Genomic DNA, 20,413 nt, shown 5'->3' on the forward strand with positions numbered 1-20,413 from the left:
AGCATGATACCCCCTTATCTCGGGGGAACAGGAGATATTAATTACTGCTCATAAGATGTTCAAATGTGGCAGCATAAATAGTAAACAAGTATTTGGTGCTTTTCTAAAGATAACTCATCTGCAAACACTCAGGTCCCTAGCCCAGAACTGGGAGCTCCCTTGGCTGTTACATAACTGCAGTAGGTTGTTTTTATTTTTTTTAAGGAATGAGTTGTTTTTATTACTGTAGTAATTTCATAAATAAGGAATGCATCTGACTAAAAAGGATGAAACAAAAATAAATGCCTGCTTAACCCAGGCATGTGGGAACTAAGCATTATCTTAATTATATTTCTGAAACAGAAACCTCCTATCTTTGGACCAAAGCTTTCAGAATTCAAAGGCAAACACTGCCCTGATTTTTTTCAGCTTTTTTCCCCCATCCACTGACTCTGTGTTGCTGAATTTGGGGCTGCCAGGTATCTCCCAAGTGCAGGAGTCCAAATGCTCCTTCCTTGATGAGATGATATGTTAGGGGGGATACAGGGGTGCCATGTGCCCTGCCTCTCCTCACTGGGGTGATCTCCCTCCCACGGGAGGTTCCACTTTAGAGCAGGAAATGCTCTTTTGGCCAAGTCATCCACTACTGCACCTGTGCCACAGTGCCTTTTACAATCCCGAGTTTTGATCTCCAGTGCAGACAGTCAGAGGCTTTGGGAGCTGGGGGTCGCTCCAGCTGCAGGCGATGCTCGTTAGAAAGGGGAGCTCTGCGGGTGCTCGAGCAGCCTGGCAGCGCTGCAGTGCCTGGCCACGAGCAGGTCCCACAGCCACCCGAGGAACTGCTTCTCACCAGGGATGCCCAATGCAGCACAAGCCTGTGGGATGCTGGCACCGCTCCTCTGGGTGGGAAGGCTTCCGAGTTCTTATCTAAACCTTCCCCCCTCCCTTCTCTCATACTCCTGAACTATTTTTAATAGAAAAGGGAAGCAATGAAACCTCTATGAAATCATCACAGTGAAATCAAGCTTTAGCTTGAAGCAAAGATCCAGTCACTGCATCTTCCTGAGGACCAAAGCATAGCCTGTGAGCTTCGGGGTGGCAAATCCCGCTGAGTTCCAGACACGCCGCACTCCCTGACGGCAGAGTGCATTTCCCAGGACATGCAGGGATAAAACTTGTAGGGAAGGTGCATGGGTGCATCTCACAGGAACGTGTGCACCTGGCAGGGGACTACAGGGATGTTAACGAGAGATGACTGCACGGGGGGTGCACAGGAGCACCTTACCGGAGCAAGAGGCACAGATGAAACTTTCATGGGTGTACGGGTGCACCCTGCGGGTGAAGGCACGGCTGAGGCTCTCAGGAGCTGCAAGTCCCGCGGGGATGCACAGGTGAAGTTTGAGGAGAGGCACAACTGCTACGGCTGGGGGCTGTCCCCGGGCAGGGGGAGGCGCAGACGAAGCTCTCGGGGGATGCACCTCACGGGACTGGGGGGGTCCGGGCCTCCCGTCTCCCCGCCCAGCATCCCCCGCCCACCCCGTCCCTGCACCGGCCGCGCACGGCGCATGCCTCGGGCAGATGCCGGCCGGTTCCAACCGGGAGAGGCCGAAGCTTTTCGGGTCCTGCGAAGAGGAGGAGCCCATCCTCCTCCCTGCGCATCCCCCTCCCCCTCCATCTCTTCTCACCGCCCCGCGGAGGGGCGCGGAGGCGGCTGGGCCGGCAGCGCTCTTTGCACCGCGCAGTAGCGTGGGCACGGCAGGAAAAGTTACTGACGGGGGGGCGCCGAGGGATGGAGAGGGGATTTACTTGGGTTTGGGACGAGCCGGGGCCGCGCGGTTGCACCTCCCAGGCCGTTCCGCCCGCGCGGAGCGTTCCGCGCGGGATGGCGGAGCGGGGGCGCGTTCCGCGGGGCTCCGCGCCGGGACGCGCCGCCGCGGGGAGGGACTCACGGCGGAGCAGCCGCGCCGCAGCCCGCCGGGACGGAGTGCGGAGTTCGCCGGGACGCGGTGCGGATCTCGCCGGGACCGCCGGCCGGCTCTCCCTCCCCGCGGCTCCGCGCTCCCGCAGCGCCCTGCGCAGCTCCGCGCTCCCGCAGCGACTACTCCGGAAAGCTGCTGAGTGCACAGTGCGTTCGCAGTAGACACACAGATACATGAAAAATAAATTAATAACCCTCTTCCGCGTGCACCGACGCAGGCAGGCAGGGATGCGCGGCCCCCGACTTTCCGCGCAACCCCGCGCCGTAGTAATTTGCAAGGGGCGGCGCGGGGATGGGGGGGCAGGGGGGAGGTGTCCCGCCCCCCCGATCACATGGCGACCCCGCGCAGCCAATGCGGGGGGCTCTAGGACCCCGGGGACCCGCGGCCCCCCCGCCCTATAAATGCCTCTCCAAAATGCAGCGGGGCTCCTTCCTCTGGTCCCGCCCGGCCGCGCTGCTCTGCGCCCCGCTGCCCGCGGGTCTCCGTGCCGGCTCCGCGCCCCGCTCCTTCCCCCTCCCCTTTTTCCTTTTTTTTTTTTTTTTTTTTTTTTTTAATCTTATTTTTTTGTTAATTTTCTGACACCTCCCCTCCCGTTTTTCTCCTCGCCCCCTCCCCGCGGCCGGTTTGCATGCATTGTCTGTCTCCCAAGATGGTTTGTGAGACCAAGATTGTGGCGGAAGATCATGAATCAATCCCGGGATCCAAAAAAGACACGATCATTGTTTCCTCCTCCCAAATGTGGCCCTCTTTGGCGGGCTCCCCTCCCTCACCCCCACCTCCCCTCACCCCACCAAAAGAAGACCCCAGGCGCGACAATGTCTATATTCGCGAATTCCACCCCTCTGAACAGGAGGTGGTGCGCCGCATCTTTTACGAGGGGATCATGGAGCGAATCCCCAACACGGCGTTCAGGGGGCTGAAGCAGCAGCCCCTCACTCAGCTGCTCTACGGGCTGCTGGCGGGTGAGTATCCGCTCCCTTTTGGGGAGGGGGGCGCCGGGTTTATTCGCCGCTGTGGGTCTTCAAGATGGTCGGAGAGGCGGGAGGCGCCGGGGGCCGCGGGCGCGGTGCAGCCGGGGGAGCGCCGCAGCATCGTGCGGAGCGGCCGCGGAGCCGCAGCGCTGCGGCGGGGGCAGGGGGCTGGGAGGGGGAGCCTTGCGCCGCCGGGGATGCGCGACCCTGCGCGGGTGTTAAGGGCGGGGAGCCGTGAAAGGGAGGTCGCGGCGGGGATGAGGGTAGCTCAGCCATTGTGGCTACTGCAGGGCTCGGAGCGCGGAGGGGAGCGGGGCGCACCGCGCACCGCCGCCCCCGCGCAGCCCGGCGAGGGGGGGCACGGCGTGCCGGCGTTGCCTGGAGACAGCCGGGCCCGCCAGCGAGCGGCCCCCATTCCCCCCCGGCGTGGGGAGGGGTACCCCCTGCAGCCGGACCGAGCCGCGGGGTCACCTCCCCTCCCCGAGATAAATGCTCAAAAATAGCGCTTGCAAGGTGCCCCCTCCCCGTGCCAGTAATTAATAATACGTGCCCCTCGCCCCGAGTGGGCTTTGGGGTGTTCTCCTGCCCCCGGTGGCTGCAGGCTGGTCGCACCCCATGTCCCAGACACCGGGGAGGACGAGACCCCGCGGTGGAGGGGACCCCCGGCAGGCGCTGGGGAGCGGGGGACCCAGCCGGTGGCTCTGGGCCGTGCCGGAGAGAGCCGCCGGCTCAGAGACGCCCGCAGAAGCCCCCCAGGATGGGAAGGGGCAGGGTGGCTGCCCGGGGAGTCGGTGCCGATGGAAATAGCAGTGCCGCAGTGCCGAACACATGGCTGCGGAGCGGTGCCCGCAGCGCGGCTCCTCCACCCGGCCGCGTTCCGGCCTCGCCGGGCACAGCGAAGGGCCGGGGGTGCGGGGGTCCCGGGCTCCCCACGGCCCCGCTCCGCGGGGGCTCGTGGGCCCTGCCGCGGCGTGGGGGCGTCCCCACCGCCTCCTCCCGGACCTCATAAACTTCTCCGCGTTATCTCGTCGCGATACGCCGTCCCTTAACACGATAATCTCGAGAGCGTGAACTGCGTGTGTACTGCAAATGTATATTTTGACTGTGCTTGTTTTATTGATTTATTTTTATAATGAGTTTGTATTCCGAAATCAACACTAAATTCTCTTTTCTGACAGGTGTCGTTTATTTCTCTTCCTTATCTCCATAGTAATGTGCTTTGTTGTGACCAAGTCCTTCCTGCTGACCTGCTGTTTGCCCATCTTTCTGATGGGCATGAGGTACTACTTCAGTAGAAAAGTTATCCTGCACTATCTCGATTGTGCGCTGCACACGGACATGTCCGATATTGAGCAATATTACATGAAACCGCCAGGTGAGTACGAATTCCCTGAGGGAGCCTTCCTCCCCCCAGCCTGCTGGGGAACATGGCTGCTCCCTGCTGCTGGCGCCTTTTCCTCCTGTCAGCAGCACTGAGCAAGCTCAAAAGTCGCCAGAATGCAGCTCTTTAGCCACACCAGGCACAAAGCCATCTCTGGTTTTGGTTTGGTTTGGGTTTTTTTTTTGCTGATTTTGTTTTTTTAATGTTTTTCTCTCGTTACTCCCCCTCCCCCAAGTGCCTAGTCATCCCAGGCAGCCTCTGTCCACCCTGGAGCGCAGTGCTGCTGCGTCCCACAGCCACCCCGAAGACTGGGGTGAGGGTGCCTGGGGACACTGGGGCTGGAGGATGCGCATTATTCCTGCAGCCTGGGTCCCCCCTAGCCCTTACATGTTGAGCTTGGTGTTTCTTTGCTCTGTGCATTTGGTATTAGCTCTGACTGCAGGAGGAGAGGGAGATGAAAAGCCTTTTAGCCCAAATGCTCAGAGGAGCCCATTTTAGCTATGGAGCCCATTTTCCCATGCCATTCAAGAACATTCCTTAATACAGGTGTTTTGGAAGAGGAATGGATCAGGTATGTAAAGAGCTCCTGCTGCATAAGCCTGCCCTAATATGGGTTTATCCCTTTGTTCCATATATGCATATAATTAAAAAGACAACATCTAATGATAATATTACTTTTAAGCTGTCAAAGATAACTTAGGTCATTAAAAAAAAAAAAAATCTCTTTAGAACCTGTCAGGTGCTATTTCCCTTTTTGTAGGCACGCATCCATATTGAGGACAAGAGCAGGGGGATGCCTGGGCAGTCAGTTGGGGTTTGAGGTTTTCTTTCAGTGGTCACACAGTGCTAGTGCTGAGCTGGAAAAGCAAGGCAGGGATGGTATCCCACCTGAGTTCCATCTTCTTGGGGTCCCTGCTCTCTTCTAGGGTACCTACTGTGTTGTTTTTCCACATGACCATGTTTTTGCTGTATCATTCCTGTTCCCCAGGTGTGACAAACCTCTCCGTGGGCATTTCTAGAGAACTGCTAGGAAGTGTAATAGCCGCAATCCTTCCCTCACTTCTAATATACAATGTTACATCTCTCTAAAATGTTGCTTCTCTTATGAAAATCATTAACTAGATTAATTTAGCTTTCTCTTCTCACAGTACATATCTTATACAGATTTTGTCCCATCTTATACTGTTTCATTTACAGGGATTGTTTCTGAAAAAATTAAGCGATATGTGACTTGTATTTAAAAAGCTCAATGTTTATTAAAGGTGGTGTCAAAGAAATAAAAGAGTTCATAGCAAAACATTTCTGTAATGAGGCCCAGCAAAGTATTATGCTGGAGAAAACAGCAGAAGATTCCAGTAGAATTAAGAAGGTGTAATATGGAGTTAATAGGTGAGCTGCTTGGCTTGGTAATGCTCAGGACTTGTGTGATCACAATTGAGAGGGATCCACAGTGCCTGTGTTTATAACACTAGCAGACAGAAAATAAAGGAAAGGGACTCAAAGTAATGCCCTCCATTTGCTTAAGGTCAGTCATGTAATTTGGTTCAGCTGTGTTGCCAACATACCTTTGAAATGTTAGCATTGCTTTTATTTGGTACCTGAAAGAGCTCATGGCAATTTTAGAGCAAATGTGTGGGCTTTAATTTTTGACAGAATTTAATCATGTAATTAGGCTTCTGCCATGCCATAAAAAGCAGATTTATGGGATTGTTGGTGCTTGTTAAAGGTTCTTGATGATAGTGGTGTTGGATATAAAAGGACCAGGGAGGCTTTGGGGTCTGGAGAAGGCTGTCTGCATTGGAACCAGCACCGTCCATGTGCCATAATCCCTGTGGAGCTATTTTGTGTAGCTGGCCACAAGGCATGAATCCCGTGGTTTGGTCGTGTTTCCTCCAAAAATGCAGTTGGTGGATTTTTTTCCTATAGGACAGCAGTATAAGCACAGTCATCCTAGAACATGCCAGAGTTTTGTGCACTTTGAAGGTTGGCTGGCTGAACATCCAGAGGAAGGCATCAATGTGCCACACTGGCATTGCCCGTCCCACCCAAAGGACAGAACAATGGCAATAAAACAAATTCAAGCCCCAAGTTTGTCTTTTATTTGCCTAGTTTACAAATTAACACCCAGGCAGAAATTATTGCAGTGGGAATGAGAAGGCTCGTTGTATTGCTGCAGCTGAGATATTTGAGAGCTTTCTCAGTGAGGTGTTAAGAGAAGAGTAATGGGGTGTGGGTTCAGGGTCACAGGGGGGCTGGAGATGGCCAGAGCTTAACTAAACAAGTAAAACCCGACCTGATGTAACTGCAGCTTGGCCTGGGGGTATGACCAGTCAACTTGCTGCCCCTTCTTTAGAGAATCCATGTTTTCCTCCTTGAATATATTTTTTTTTTTATCAGCACGGGAAAAAGAGGAAGGGAGTATTTTGTGGTGGAGTTATATATTCCTGTTTCTCTGGGTGATGAATGCAAAGGTAGAACTGGGACATGGTCTTAAGGTCTTGATAAAGATGTTGGTTGTGGCTTTGCTGAGGTTTTTGCCCTTGGAATCCAAGATACCCAGGCACAAAAACCTGTTGTTGGCAGCCAGTTCTGTGTGGTGCCTGGTGCTGGGGTACTGTTCTAGAGAGTATCTACAGCAAATAGTTTCTAGTAAGGCAGGCATCTACAGTGAGGGGATACTTTAACTATTACAATGAATTATTTTTGGTGGTATTGGGAAAGCATCCACAGAACATGTGGGTCAGTTTTTTATAACCAAGCCAAAAGGACCGGGTTTGCAGTGGGATACCATGAGTACCCAGGTTAATGATTAGTGCTGAACAATTCCACGAGTTGCACCATATGAGGGTTTTGCTTCTGCAGGTTTTTTGAACCTCTCGCCTCCAAGTTAGTTGTTGTTTGAATTTTCCTCTGCTGGGTTTTGTATGAACGGAAAAATATGCGCTGACAGTGATTTTGCAGAAGTATACTAGCCAAAATTTAAATTTTTGTTTTCTGTTGCCCTCCTACACTTATGCCAAGGGTCTGGCAGAACATTTGGGCCAGTGCTTAACTTGAAGCTTGTACACAGTGGTGTAACTTGAAATTGCTGTCAATGTGAAAGGAATTGTTTGTTGTGCATGCTGAACACTTTCCTGAACACTTTGTAAACTCTAATTTTTCATTTTAAAATAGCACTTGTTGGAATTTACCTTTCTTTTTCTTCCTTCTTCAAAGGCTATGAAAAAAGACTAGTGGAATGGTGAAAAAGAAAGGAATTGGATAATGGGCTTAATTGTCAACCAGAGTAACAAGTTCTAGTAAACAAAAAAAACCCCAACCAAAACCAACCAAAAAATCTGAATTAATTTTAAATAGAGCCCTGCCTCTTGCATTTATCCACATAAAAAAGATGAGCACAGCTGGAGCTTCTTTTATGGTCTGATGATTTTGATGACTAATCAATTTTACAGTGTCTCTTCAAGCTTCTGTCCCAGTTGGTTGTGTTGTTTGTTTTTTTTTTTGCAGTGGCTGTTGTGTTACAGAGATTCTTGTGAGGCTGAGGTCTCAGCTGGAGAGCTTATGGAAACCCAGACTCCTTGTGTCCCATGCAAAACTGCTGCTCCCCAAAGCGACTGGAGCTGGGGCTTTGGCTGAGGAATTTCCATGTCTCTGGGTGTTCAGAGAGTCGCTGCTGGCTGTGCTGGCAGGGTTTGCAGAGGGGTGTGCGTACCTGCCCTGGTGGTGCAAAGACCTGCTGGTGGCAGCAGCTGGCCCGTGTCAGGGTTTTGGGAACTGGTGACGCGCTTGGTGGCTGCATCGCAGTGCCCAGTGCTGCAGGGGACGGGGGACAGCCACCAGCACAGCTGGGGAGCTGAGGCTGCAGCACCTGCTGGGTGCTGGGGCATCTCCCGGGTGCTGTGGGAGAGCTGCTGCCGGCGGTGCCACAGCAGCACACAGCTCCCGCTCTCTGGCAGCTGGGCACCTCTGGTTGCCTCAGGCAGGGAGGGGACAAGGATGGGTGCTTTGCTCTCCTGCCTCCGTGCAGGGTGAGCAGAGCCTTCCTGCCCTGCTGTGCTTTGTCCCCCGTGTGTGACAGTGCACGGGAAGAGCCTACACAGGTATGCCAGCCTCCCTGGGGGACAGGGCCCTGAGGAAGAGGGACTGCAGGGGGATGGGGTGCATTAGGGTTCACTTTTTGCTGCTCTTGGGTGGCACATTCCTCAGCTGAGCTCAAAGGGGGGATGCCGTGCCCTTCTTGGCAGAGGTTCTGGGATCATGTCCTTCTGCCAGTTCAGGTGGGTCCAGAGCTGGGTTGTGAGCAGGTGAGATCCTGTTTGCTGCCTCTACCTTCTGAGGTTTCCCACACCTGCACTGAGGTGTTTGTCTGGGTAACAAGCAAGTATTTGTGTTGCATCAGGCTGTTTGGCAGTGGATTTTTTCCCTCTGGCATGATGTTTGCAAGGTGAACAGCTGGTTGTGAGTCCTGTGGCTCTTGCTACCTCTGCTCTGTAAGTGCTGAGCCTTGGGGAGGCTCAGAGGTGAGCACCAGCGACTTTTGGGGTACAGGGTAATACTGAGTCTGCCTTGGGAGGAGATCCTCAGCCCTGGAGCTGTTGTTGCTCTGCCATGCCTAAACCCTTCCAAAGACACAGGCACAGGGGGTAGGGGGGTGTTTCTCCTCACTGAGCCCCCAGGCAGAGGGGCAGCCACAGAGCCCAGTTCTTCCACATTCTGGATAATGCTCAAGCTGCTAGATAAGCAGGAATGAAGCTGCCGAATGATAACATTGTTTGGGAAGAATAGAGGAGCTCTTGCTTTGCAAAGAATCGGCTCAGTTACCTGATGCCAGAGAGGGCTCAGGGCTGCTGCTTCCCAGTGGAGGAATGTGTTTTTGGAGAGCCCTGCCCCACTCCTGGTGCCCAAAAGGCAGCTGGAATCTGAAGCATCCCTATCTGCAGCATTTCTTGCTGGCTTATACAGTGCCCTGACCTCGTGTATCTGCCAAACCCCTGAGCTGCCTGTCCTGTGTTGGGCTTTTCATGCTTGCCTTTCCCACATTGCTGCCTAGGGTGGTGAGGAGTTCTGTGGGGCTGGGAAAGCCACGGGAGAGGCTGTGTCCTTATCTCTTCCAGGGTGTTTCCCAGCTCTGCTTCCTATCACTGCTGGGAACTGAGGTTAGGTCTCCTCTGTCTGTCCTGTGAGCCTATCACTGCTGGCATCTCTGCAATTCCATGAGTGTGCTTCCAGGGATGCGACCTCCATAGCGGAAAGATCCTATAAGATTAGGATGACAGACTTTTCTTATACTTTATAGTGGAAAGTATTTTGTCAAAGTATTACCAAAGCTGACCTCCTGCAAGTGGGACAGTCAGGGATTCTTCAGCTCAGCAATTTCTACTGTTGATTTTGGGTTTCTACAACTTAGAAGCACACAACTGCCTGGTTTGGCATCTCTCATCTTTAGTGCAGAGTTTTTTGGGAAGCAAGATGAAAAACAACTCCTGTTTCCAAGTGTTAGGGATATGCTTTGTCCAGCATTTGTAATGAGCTGAAATATTTTGGGTTTTTTTGAGTAGTGTAAAATGTCTTTAGAGTTGGGTTGCCTCCCAGAACCCACCTCCTCCTGCCACTGGCACTCCATCACTCACGGCTGCCTCCTTTTGCTGTGCTGGAACCTTGGCTTTTCCATCTGGAGGCAGCCCTGTCCTGCAGGCGTGGGGCATGGGCAGAGTGAGCAAGGCAAAGGGCTGCTGGCACCAGCTCTCCCCTCCACTCCAATGCCCAGAGCTGGCCCAGGGCTGTCCTGGTTCCAGCAGCAAGCACAATGCAGAGCCCCAGCCCAGGGCTGAGCCCTGCTGATAAGAGCTAGGGTAGATAGGGAGGTGACACAACTTGGGTTCCTTGCAGTGCTGAGCCACATGGGCCACCTCTGCTCAACCCGCTGGAGGGTCTGCAGGGTCTTTCTACCTCACAAAAAAAAAATTTTCCCCACTTCTGGGGGCCTCAGGTAGTACAGAGTAAAAGTACAATGCTGTCAGCAAAGGGCCAGCTTAGGAGAGCTGGAGTTGCCTGATGAGGGGAGCAGTCTGGATTCAGGGCTGTGTCATCCTCAGCCAGTGGAATAAACATGTTTATGGGCAAGCTGCTACAGCCTCCCCCCCTTCCTATTTATTTATCACAGGAACATATGCAACAAACCCATTACTCAATGAGCATGCCTATAACATAGAAATAGCTCTTGCTTTAGATCCACATGTTCGGCACAGTACCATGCCAAAATTAGATGAAAATAGATTTTATAGTAAGTTTTTCAGAGTAATGTGACCTTTCCCCCGCCCATGAATTCAAGAATTCTCTCTAAAAGCAGCCAGTCCCTCATGGACTTGACCATCACTCAGTGCAGCAGTGTTTGAGTTGTAGCCATGACTGGGTGGATATGATGCTGCTGAACGTAAGCTCAACCTGCAGATGTTTAAGATCCTCAGTACCTGCCAGTGGTGGTCATTAATCTTCAGTACAAGAGGTAACCAGTTGTGCAAATTGAACATCAGTAGTATTTTAGGTGCAGTTAACTTCTCAAGACCAGCAAACAAGCCACACTGGGACTTAGGAACATGAAGGAGGCAAGGACAACAGCTGTTCTTTGTTTTTATCATAGCTTTGAGTAATTTTTTAAAATGTTTTCTCCAGTGTTAAATATTTTCTGGCATGGTAATATGCAATTTTTCAGGACTGTCTTAGGGAATAAACCAAAATGGGGTTCTGACTCCAGAATTTTGTTCACAAGTTTTAATGTAAATTTATTACTCTTATAAAGGGTTTCAGCAGCTCTTCTTCTTTCTCTTGCTTTCTTAGGAATGGCCAAGATTTAAAGCAATTGCCCAAAAGTGTTTCAAGTTAAGATTTCATAATAGCCCAAATTTAGACTCTGTGTTGGATATCTGACTAGTGGCAGGAGTTTTAAAGGTACAAAGCTGTGAGCCCCTCTTGACACTGAATTTTGGTTGTAGCAACATGAAATGAGAAAGCTTATTCTTATGTTGTTGTATTTATTTATTTATTATATTCAGCCTCCTAGGATTACCCATGAGTGGTCATGGTGTTGTCTCTCAATGTGCACCACCAGTGGTCTTAATACTTTAGAAATTGCCATGGGGGATTGTTCTCTACTTGAAGACCTCCAAATATATTGAAAAAACTGGTTTTATGTAGAAATATTTTTATGTATCATACATTAAGAATATGTATGATTTTAAAACCATTCAAAATTTCCCTGAATTTCAGAGTGGATTTCTGAAATTCATTCTGTAGGCTTTGATCTTGACTCAGGCAGGTTATATTTAATTTCTCAGGATGGAAATGATTTTGGGGTGGCTGTGAGCCTCTCGGGGACTCTGGGAGCTCACAGAGTTGTTTGCTGGTGTATTGCAGAGTGCGTGGCTTTATTTTGGTAATGCACTGCTGGGGATCTGTTACAAATAATCACATACTTGATACTTCTCCCTTCCAGGTCACAGCAAAAATAGAGACCTAGGGTGTTTTGCTGGTATCTGGTTCTGTGATGAGCTGAGGGATGTATGAGCCTTTGTTGTTACTTTCTGCATCAGCAAAACAGGGAGCTTCAAAGTGTATTTTTAGATTTTCTTTTTCTCTTTTTTTTCCCCATTCTGTAGAAAGCTGAGGCATCATTTTGTTATCCTGACAGGTGGCTAAGGAAAAGAGTCTTAAGGAAAATCCAAATATTGCAGCATCTCTTACCTAGTTTCTATTGAAAAATTTATTCCTTGTAACCAAATAATAGGGTTGGGGGGCAGGGGGCAGGTTGAGGGGGTTTTTGGGGTTGGTTGGTTTTGATTTTTTTGGTTTTTGTGTTTTGGTAAGGGGCACATGGAATCACCAAAAAGCCTCATGTCCTTTGTTAAGGATGCATCAAAAATTAGTTCATAGTGGTCTGGTCAGAGCCAGGTACAAGCTGTGGTATCTGTTACAGATGGCTTTGAGCCTTCTTTTAAGTCATCTACTGACCCGTTGGACCCCAGCAATCAATTAACAATTTATGACAGCACAGTACAGTATCATTCATTGTCTTCTATAACTCCTTGAAGAGTGTTTCTTTCAAAAAGAAAAGGTTATATTTCTTACAGGACAGTTCTAAAACGTAGACCTGTGATTCCCAGGGCTTAGTGCCAAGCTGGGCTTCTGCTTTAAAATGGGATTCTGGGAGTGAAAGGAGACATTTCAAAATTGGTAATGGGAAGCATGTATTACAATTGTATTTTTAAGTGGCTACATGAGATACTGTTATTTAAAGTGGGATTTGCAACAGTGTAAATGCTAATGGAATAATACAAGGTATTAGTCCCACCACAGCGTGTCCTGCTTGATATTGTAACTAGCAAGTAATATTGTCACTTAACATTCATGTGTTTTTCTAGGACTTATCCAAGTGGCAAAACTGAAAAACAGAGGTTTTGTAAGAAAATTATTTTTCAGCTCAGGAACTGGAAAGTGAAAGGAAGGATAGTTTTGGTTCAAAGTAAACTGATTTACTACTCCCTGTCTGTTTTTTCACTATGATGCAGCAAGGAGCTGTGCTCAGTGGGGGATGTAATGCTTTTTTCAGCCCAAAACAGAATGGTTGGCTGTTAGAGCTTTCCTTTAGAAGCACAGGTCAGACCCAAGTGTATACCTAGGAAATACTGACCATGATAGAGCCATGATGTGGTAAAGTGTTTGTTACCCCTCAGGCAGGTCCCACTTTGCGTGGCACTATTAAATCTATACTGAGTCAGTGCTGGAATATCAGGCATCCAGGCTCTGTTTGAATTACATATTTAGATATTTTATACTGGTGCAGTAGTTGGAGAAGTGCTGTTGAGGGGGCCATTTCTGAAGTCCTGGCTGCTGGGGCATCCATCCCCTGTGATCCTTGGAGGACTGAGCTGTGTGCCCATGTCCCAGCCAGCAGTGCTGGGGCCTGAGCTCTGTGCAGGATTTGTGCCAGCCTTTCATTTTCCACCTTTGGTGACTCAGGACAAATGTGTGAATTGTTTTGCATTGACAAAACCTGCATTTTTTAAAGTAAGCTGCTTGCCTAGATTTACCCTCAATCACCAGTAATTGCTATACCAACTGCTCCCACTCTCCCTTGCCAGTGTGCTGGAATCCTGACTTGGAAACCAGCATCAGCAGTGCAGGTTTTTTGCTTTTTACAGTTGCAACTCTTGGGCTCTGTGCTCATGCTGCTAATTGAAATGGAGGGTGCTGGCCAGCTGTCTGGTCATGAGTAGCTCCTCAGTGCACCTTGCATTCAATATTCACTTAAAAGGTATCAGATAATCACTAGTGATTCCTTGAGTTATTTTTTCCCTTTTTTCCCCCCCTCTTCCAGTCTTGGGTCAAACTGCAATACTTTAATTCCTTTGAGTTCTGCTCAGCTCTCTTCTCCATCCCATTGTTGAATTCTCCAGTGATTTTTGGTCTGATCTATTTCTTGCTTTATTCATCACTTCTGGCATTTGCCCATGGATTGTGGTCCCCTACCCAGGATCCCTCTGTATCTCTGATTTTCCCCTTCCTTCCATCAAACTTCTCAATTTATGTGCCTTTACCTAATTTTATTGTATATGTACTTTATTCTCTTCTTAATTTGTCCAGATATTTAGTGTGGTCAGTGCAAATAAACACTTGCAAGTATCTCTCTTTTGGTAGAAGACTGAGAATAACAAAGATGAGAAAATAAATAGAAGTCAGCGGCACAAGGATATTGTGTCTGCTAAGCTGCAAACAGTGCACAAACCTATATGTCACTGCTGAGGGGAGAACATTTTACCTAAAGGCAAGTGAACTGCCAGCAACAACATTTCTTACACCACCTTCAGAGCATCTGACCCACATCACTTCCAGATGTATCCATTGTTCTTTTCCCCTATAACTTTTCTTAAAACCTAATCCTTCCCATTTTAACAAGGTATATAAAATCCTTATTGCATTCAGAGTGTGCAAGAAAAAAAAAAAAACCCAAACCCAACCACTTCATTTTCTGAGACCAGGGTTTTTTGTTCTTTTTTTGGAGGTGCCAAATCTGTTCATCCTCCCTGGATCTAGATAACAGCATCAGAAACACTGTGTAACACTTCTAGTGGGAATCCAGGAAAGACCTAAATCTGTAGTCTTCCAATTTAAAATAATGTTAAATAGTAGAACTGCAAAGAGAAGCTTTTGAAAACAGCCTGGTTTGGAGCACCTGCCATTGCCAAGTGCAAATTCAGATGATGGTTAGTGAGAGGCAGAGCAATGAAAGCAAGGCAGATACCTGGCTACTGAGCAGCAGTGAGCATCCTGATAAAGGTCCCTGTGGTGGAATTACATTGTTATTGTGAGATTTGTTAAAAAAGAGAGAAAGCAAGCAGTGAAGAAGTTAGTTACTGTACAATAGGGATGCTAATGAGAGATTTTTTTTAAATCCAAACTGCTTAAAAATTGGTATTTGTAAAAACACCATTTCAAGCTTTTGCTGCTTGTAAAGTCAATTAGATTCACTTAATGTCTCTGAAAATTTACATCTGTTGGGGTTTCAGAAGCTGTCAGTGTTCAGAGGATAACATCAAGCTGTGCCTCTTGGACAGTGATTTTTGTCTGGGAATAAGCCATCATCGGGTTTTATGGGGCTTTTTTTGAGCCATCAGTAGTCTGTAAAACATCAAAGCATCTGCAAGGATTCTTGAGAAGTGGGAACATTTTTCATGGATCACTCAAATAGCTAAAGAGGATTTCAGTGAAATTCTAAAAAAAAATGTTCACATAACCCCCCCACATTCACTGAGACTGAACTCTTGGGACAGTTTGGCTTAAAGATTCAGTGGAGCATTTGCTTTAACTTAATCATGGGCTTAAATCCCTTGTCTCTTGATGGGAATTTAGCATATGCTTAGGGGCAGTGTGGGTCCCAGTGCTCTTTGGATAGTTACAGGAGACCTGTGACATATATGGTGGTAAACCTTGGGTTTGCTGTATGTGCTATCAGCTGCCTGCAAGATGAATTTATAATGTTTTAGGGAATATTGATGCATTGGAAAAAGGAGTTGTAGTTGTGGATCTGCTCTTGGATATGTTCATTCTGCCCTGTCCTGGGCATTGCATGTGTGGAGGTTTAGTGTTGTCTTTGTAGATGGGACAATCCAACAGAGCTTCAAAATCCTGAGTTCTACCCAGTCTCATGTGGATTTGCATCTCTTCTGGCTCTGGCTGCTGCAGTGCAGCGTGCATTTGTAAGTTGATCCCTTTTGCACAGGTTCTTTGTGAATGAGCTGCCTCAGTCTGAGGGGCAGGCATGAAGGTGTCTGCTTTCACTAGCCCTGAGCAGCCTGCCCTTCCTTTGCCACGTGTCCTCCTGCTGGAGGAGACATGGCCTGTTACCTACTCCAGTAATTTGCTTCACAGATGTCTTTCAAATCCCCAGCTCCTGTGACAGGTATTGAGGCTGGGGTTCACGTGAGTGTGGGGTGTAACAAGCTGATAGGTGGTTATCACAGGAGATATGGATTAGCCTTTTGTAGGGACTTTTTTGGCCTGATTGTTGTGGCATGCTAGTCTGAATGCGTGGCAAAGTTTTTGGAATTTTTTTTGTTTTGTTTTAGAGATGTAGAGAGTTAACACATGTAATTTTCATTTTCTGTTAATGCATCATCCACAACACATCCATTGTCTGTGCCCAGCCTGACAGATGTTTGTGTATTTATGGATGTGGAATTTTCTTGCACTGCCACATTAAATAAATGTGCTAGTTTGAGTCTGGACCAGTGGAGCTCAGTAGAACTAGACCCAAGGCACGTAGGCTTTGATGTGCTGGGAGAGGGATGTAGAAAAATGTTGGCTTTCACAAGAGTGGCCATCCAGGTGTGTGCTTTTCCTGCACCACAGCAGGGCTCTGGACTCATGTGGGGTGTTGCCACTGGTTTGCTGAGAGTTGAAGGTTGAAGCAGTGTGTGATGATGAAGGTTCCAGCTGCCTGGGAGGCCTTTCTGGGATCTGCACCCTGCTCCATTGAAAGACATTCCTTCCTATGGCGGGGGATTGGAGCCAGATGATTTTTAAGGTCCCTTCCAACCCAAATCATTGTAGGATTCTATGACTCGTGGCAGAAGGAGGTGAAGCCCTGAGGCAGTGTTTGCCCTCCTTGCTGTGTGAGGCTCCAGCAGCAGAGTGGGAGTGGGGGAGCCCTTTGCCTTGGCATGCACAGGTGGGACACACTGGAGCAACCTCATCCCAGGGCTCTGTTTGCCTGAGTTAGGGATAAATATAGCAGCCCCCAGGGATTACATATTCACAGTGAGGCTGGAGAAGTAAGAGGGCTGCAGGCCAGGAAGGTGTTCATTTGCAGTGGGAGCTGTGGTGGGATGGCCATGGGGAGGTGGTACCTGAAGGATGGTAGGTTGCCTTCTCCTGCTGGAAACCAGCCTGTGTTTCTTTCCAGGGAGAGCTCTCATTGCAGTAGTGCCTCTGGCAGTCCTGGCTGTCCCAGTTGCCTCAGGAGGGCTGAGTACCCTCAGACATCATCTCAGGAGGGTTCAGCATCTTCCAAAAGCAGGCTTTACAGACACAGTGGGATGAGAAAGCAGTGGTACCCCTGTCTGCTGGTTCTGCCTGGTCGTGGAAGTCACCACCCACCTGGTTGAGGGTTGGGTTGAAGATGTGGAAAGGTGCAGATACCAGGAGGTGCCTGCAGCTATCAGTAGGTCAGATCCAGCCCCAGCAGGACTAGGGAACACCTTAGGGTGTGGTGGGGAAAGGGCCTCCTTCCCTGCTCTTCCCAAATGGGATGGGCTGATTGGTGTGTTGCAGGGAGAGGGTCATTGCTCTAGCAAGTCCTCCAGCATTAGAAGTGTGATGCTGCTAAAAGCACCTCGAGAATACTCCAAATGTTTCCTTCCAGAGGGGTTTGCTAGTTATTTATTCATTTATTTATATGGGTCAGGAGTTGGATTTGCTACAAACCGTGGCATTAGTCCTGTTACTTTCTCTAGCCTTGGATGTCAGAAGTACATCAGACCCCATTCCAAGGGAAAAGCCTTGTTTCTAGGCATGCTGCAGATAGAAATTGCTTTTTTCCATCGCTTTCCATGATAGGATGAGCACCTCTGCAGAGGCAACATGCTGCTTTGATGGGAGCAGGGCAGAAAGTCTGGGGTTGGTTGTCCCAAGCCTGGTTCTCCTTACCAGTTTGATTCTCTTTCCCAGTTTCTCTGTTTAGTCACATGCTCCTTCCACAGAGGGTAGGAGCATAGGTTTGCCCACGTGTTTTGGGGGTCAAGCAGGTCAGACAGGGTTGGTCCAGTGAGAAATGACCAAATGAGTGCAGCTGGGCAGGACAGAGGTAATGATGCTCACTCCTCACCTCTTGACCTTTTCCCAGTCCATTGTAACAGATTTTAGGGGCTCATCTGGGTGTTGCAGATGGTGACAGGGGGGGTTTGTCCCACCTGGTAACTGGTGTCTTTATTGGACACCTGTGCTCTGGAAAGGTTGTGTGTGCAGCACCATTTCAAGGTGTTGTGCTAGAAATAGGAAATACTTATTGCTTGCAATAGACTTAGACCACCTACCACCTGACTTCAGCCTGCAGTTTTTTACTAAGTCTCCACCCTAAACCTCTTATTTTTCCTAATGTCTTCTTCAATATTGAGTAATGAATTCTTCACTGTGGTTTCAGAGAGAATGCAACTCCTTGTGATTGCTGTTTCACTCCCATAGATTATGAAAAGCTAGAGGTCAGGGAGGTTTGATTCATGGTGTTAGCAACAAGGTAGGATTCTTGTGAAACCACTGTCATATGCAGAAGGAAAGGCTATGAGTGCAGCAGAGCCATATTTATTGTTGGTGTTAGGAGAGTATCCTGGTAGATTCCCTTTGCTGTGCAGGGTTTGGTGAAGTGCAAGTTCCTGTCTGTCAGTTCCCACTGTGTCCCGGGAAGGAAAGCAGAGGAGCCACCCTGGGTTCTGGGACTTTTCTGGTCAGTGTTTCTGCAAAACAAATATTGCCTTGTCATTGTTGCTCCTCGGCTGCTGGGCTAGGAAAGTCCTCATTTAGAGACTCATGAGGGCAGCAAGAGTGTGGCAAGGGAGCTACCATCATGCTCAGAAGTGCTGAAACATGCTGTGCAGCATGTCTTGGTTGAATATGTGCGTCCTTTACTTGACTTGGTCTGTTGTGGTTTCTTTTCGTGGGTGATTTTTTTTTGTTTGGTTTTGTCTGTCACTTTTAAAATATGCAAATATTTTTAGTTGCTCCCTTTTTTATCTTTTAGGGGAGGCACCCCTCAGCCTTGTTTTTGACTGTGATTTAAAGAGTTGCATGCACAGATGAGTTATTCTGTCCTGATGCATCATTATGCCATATCCTAAGTTTGAACTCACATCTTGGCTGCAATTCATCTTACCTAAGTTTCTCCTGACTAAAAGCAGTTGTTTGCAGTCAGCTCTGTAGGCTTTAGCTGTGGTCATTTGCAGAAGAGGGGCTCTCCTGAAGAGTGACTCATTTCAAAGGTTGTTGACCTCACAGCAGCATAAAACCCTCTGGAAGTCTTTGTACAGCTCAGAATTATGTTTATTACTTAACTTTAAGTAAATGAACCTTAGTTTCTCCATTTGCTGTGAAGCATTTGGTGCAATACTTATGTAGATACAGACACTTCTGTTGAATAAAGGGAGTCTTGGCTAAATTTAGACCAGAAAAGTACTGATGGATGGTGCAAATCAGATTAATTCTGTCAATTTTCCCTGTTTGATTTATGGCTTGGCCAACTGCTAAGCTAAAGAAAGCCATTCAATGGTTATTGCTCAGTCCCTTTTTACAGTAAAGTATATAAAGTAAAAGTCAGCCACCAAGTAATGAATTCTAGAACATCCAATAATTGTAGATTTCCCAGCTTGTTCAATGTTTGGAAGTGAAAATTGCTGGGAGGCAAATTCAGTACCTTTTGAAAGCAATAAAGCCATGTAGTGAAAGATTGGTGTAGAAAATGGAGACCAAGCCTTAGCAATGTCCTTTTAAGGAGCTGGCTCAAAACACAACCAGCAGCACATTTGGACTTGTAAACTAATTTCACTAACAATGAGCTAATTGTCACATCAGTCTTTTGGAGCTGGCAGGACCCAGGCTAGCAAAGCAGGCAGAAGAGCTTGATTTCTTTTGTCCTTAAAACTTCTAACTAAAAACTAAATTCTGGGACCTAGGTTTATTTAAGGTCTGACTGGGGTTGATCAGCTTAGTGTGTATTTTGCATGCCTAAGGAGCTTCTGCCCTGAAAAGTTTAAATACTTGTTTCTGGCTTTGTCCATTTGTGCAGACCAGACTGTTCTGCTGAGCCAGCTCCATTGCACTGGGACTCACCATCCAGTCAGCCCAGAGGACAATGCCCAGCCAAAATCACATATCCTAGTCTTTATCCACGCCTTTAAGCTGTTTAATTCCTTGCTTATCGATAACAATTGCTCACATGCCAAAAGCACAGATGCTGCCTCATTTCTCAATCTGTGCTTTCCCCCTGGTGACCCAGCAGCAGGTAGACCCTGGTTGCTGCATCTGTGGTTTTGTTGCTGCTTTCTCTGTGTTGTGTCGTCCTTTTCAGCAGCAGAGAGCAGAGCAGTGGGTCAAGCTACATCTGTCCAGATAACCAGGCTACTTCTAATCCCCCACAACTGCTTCTGCAGCTTTTGCTTGAACAGTTGTTATACATTGGCTTTGTTAGTGTCTTCGCTTTTCAAGGTGCAGCATGGCCAGCAAAAAGAGCCTGATAGAAGATTTTAAAGTCCTGCTGTTACACTTCTTAATATAGCAGCCTCTGAAATGTGCTGGAAGGGCTGTCTTTATCCCATCTGCGGCATCGCCGGCATTTCTCGCTGTCTCATCAAAAGCCTGCTCCTGGCTGTGCCAAGCCCTTCCCGGGGCTTTGCTGAGCACCCCCTTGGGTGCTGTCACACGTGGTGACACTCTGGGCCCCAGGGGACTTAAGCCTGTTTGTAAAATCAACCACTGAAGTGCTGACATGGGGCAAGGCCACTAGCAGCTTGCATTGATCCGGGCTGGGTCTTCACAAAGCTTTGCTGGGAGTAAGGTGCGTG

General features: G+C 48.5%; 1 protein-coding gene across 1 annotated transcript in view; it reads left to right on the top strand.

Moving 5' to 3' along the window:
* Positions 1 to 2,358: 2,358 nt before the first annotated feature.
* The window catches only part of NAT8L (N-acetyltransferase 8 like), a 32,584-nt gene continuing 14,529 nt past the window's right edge, over positions 2,359 to 20,413 (top strand). The window contains exons 1-2 of the mRNA XM_021535656.3: positions 2,359 to 2,920; positions 4,140 to 4,304. Coding sequence (XP_021391331.1) covers positions 2,587 to 2,920; positions 4,140 to 4,304 — 499 coding nt within the window. The 5' untranslated portion in view covers positions 2,359 to 2,586. The remainder of the gene's footprint in view (positions 2,921 to 4,139; positions 4,305 to 20,413) is intronic.

This window comes from Lonchura striata, chromosome 4, assembly GCF_046129695.1.
Source record: "Lonchura striata isolate bLonStr1 chromosome 4, bLonStr1.mat, whole genome shotgun sequence".
In the NCBI taxonomy this organism is placed as follows: domain Eukaryota; kingdom Metazoa; phylum Chordata; class Aves; order Passeriformes; family Estrildidae; genus Lonchura; species Lonchura striata.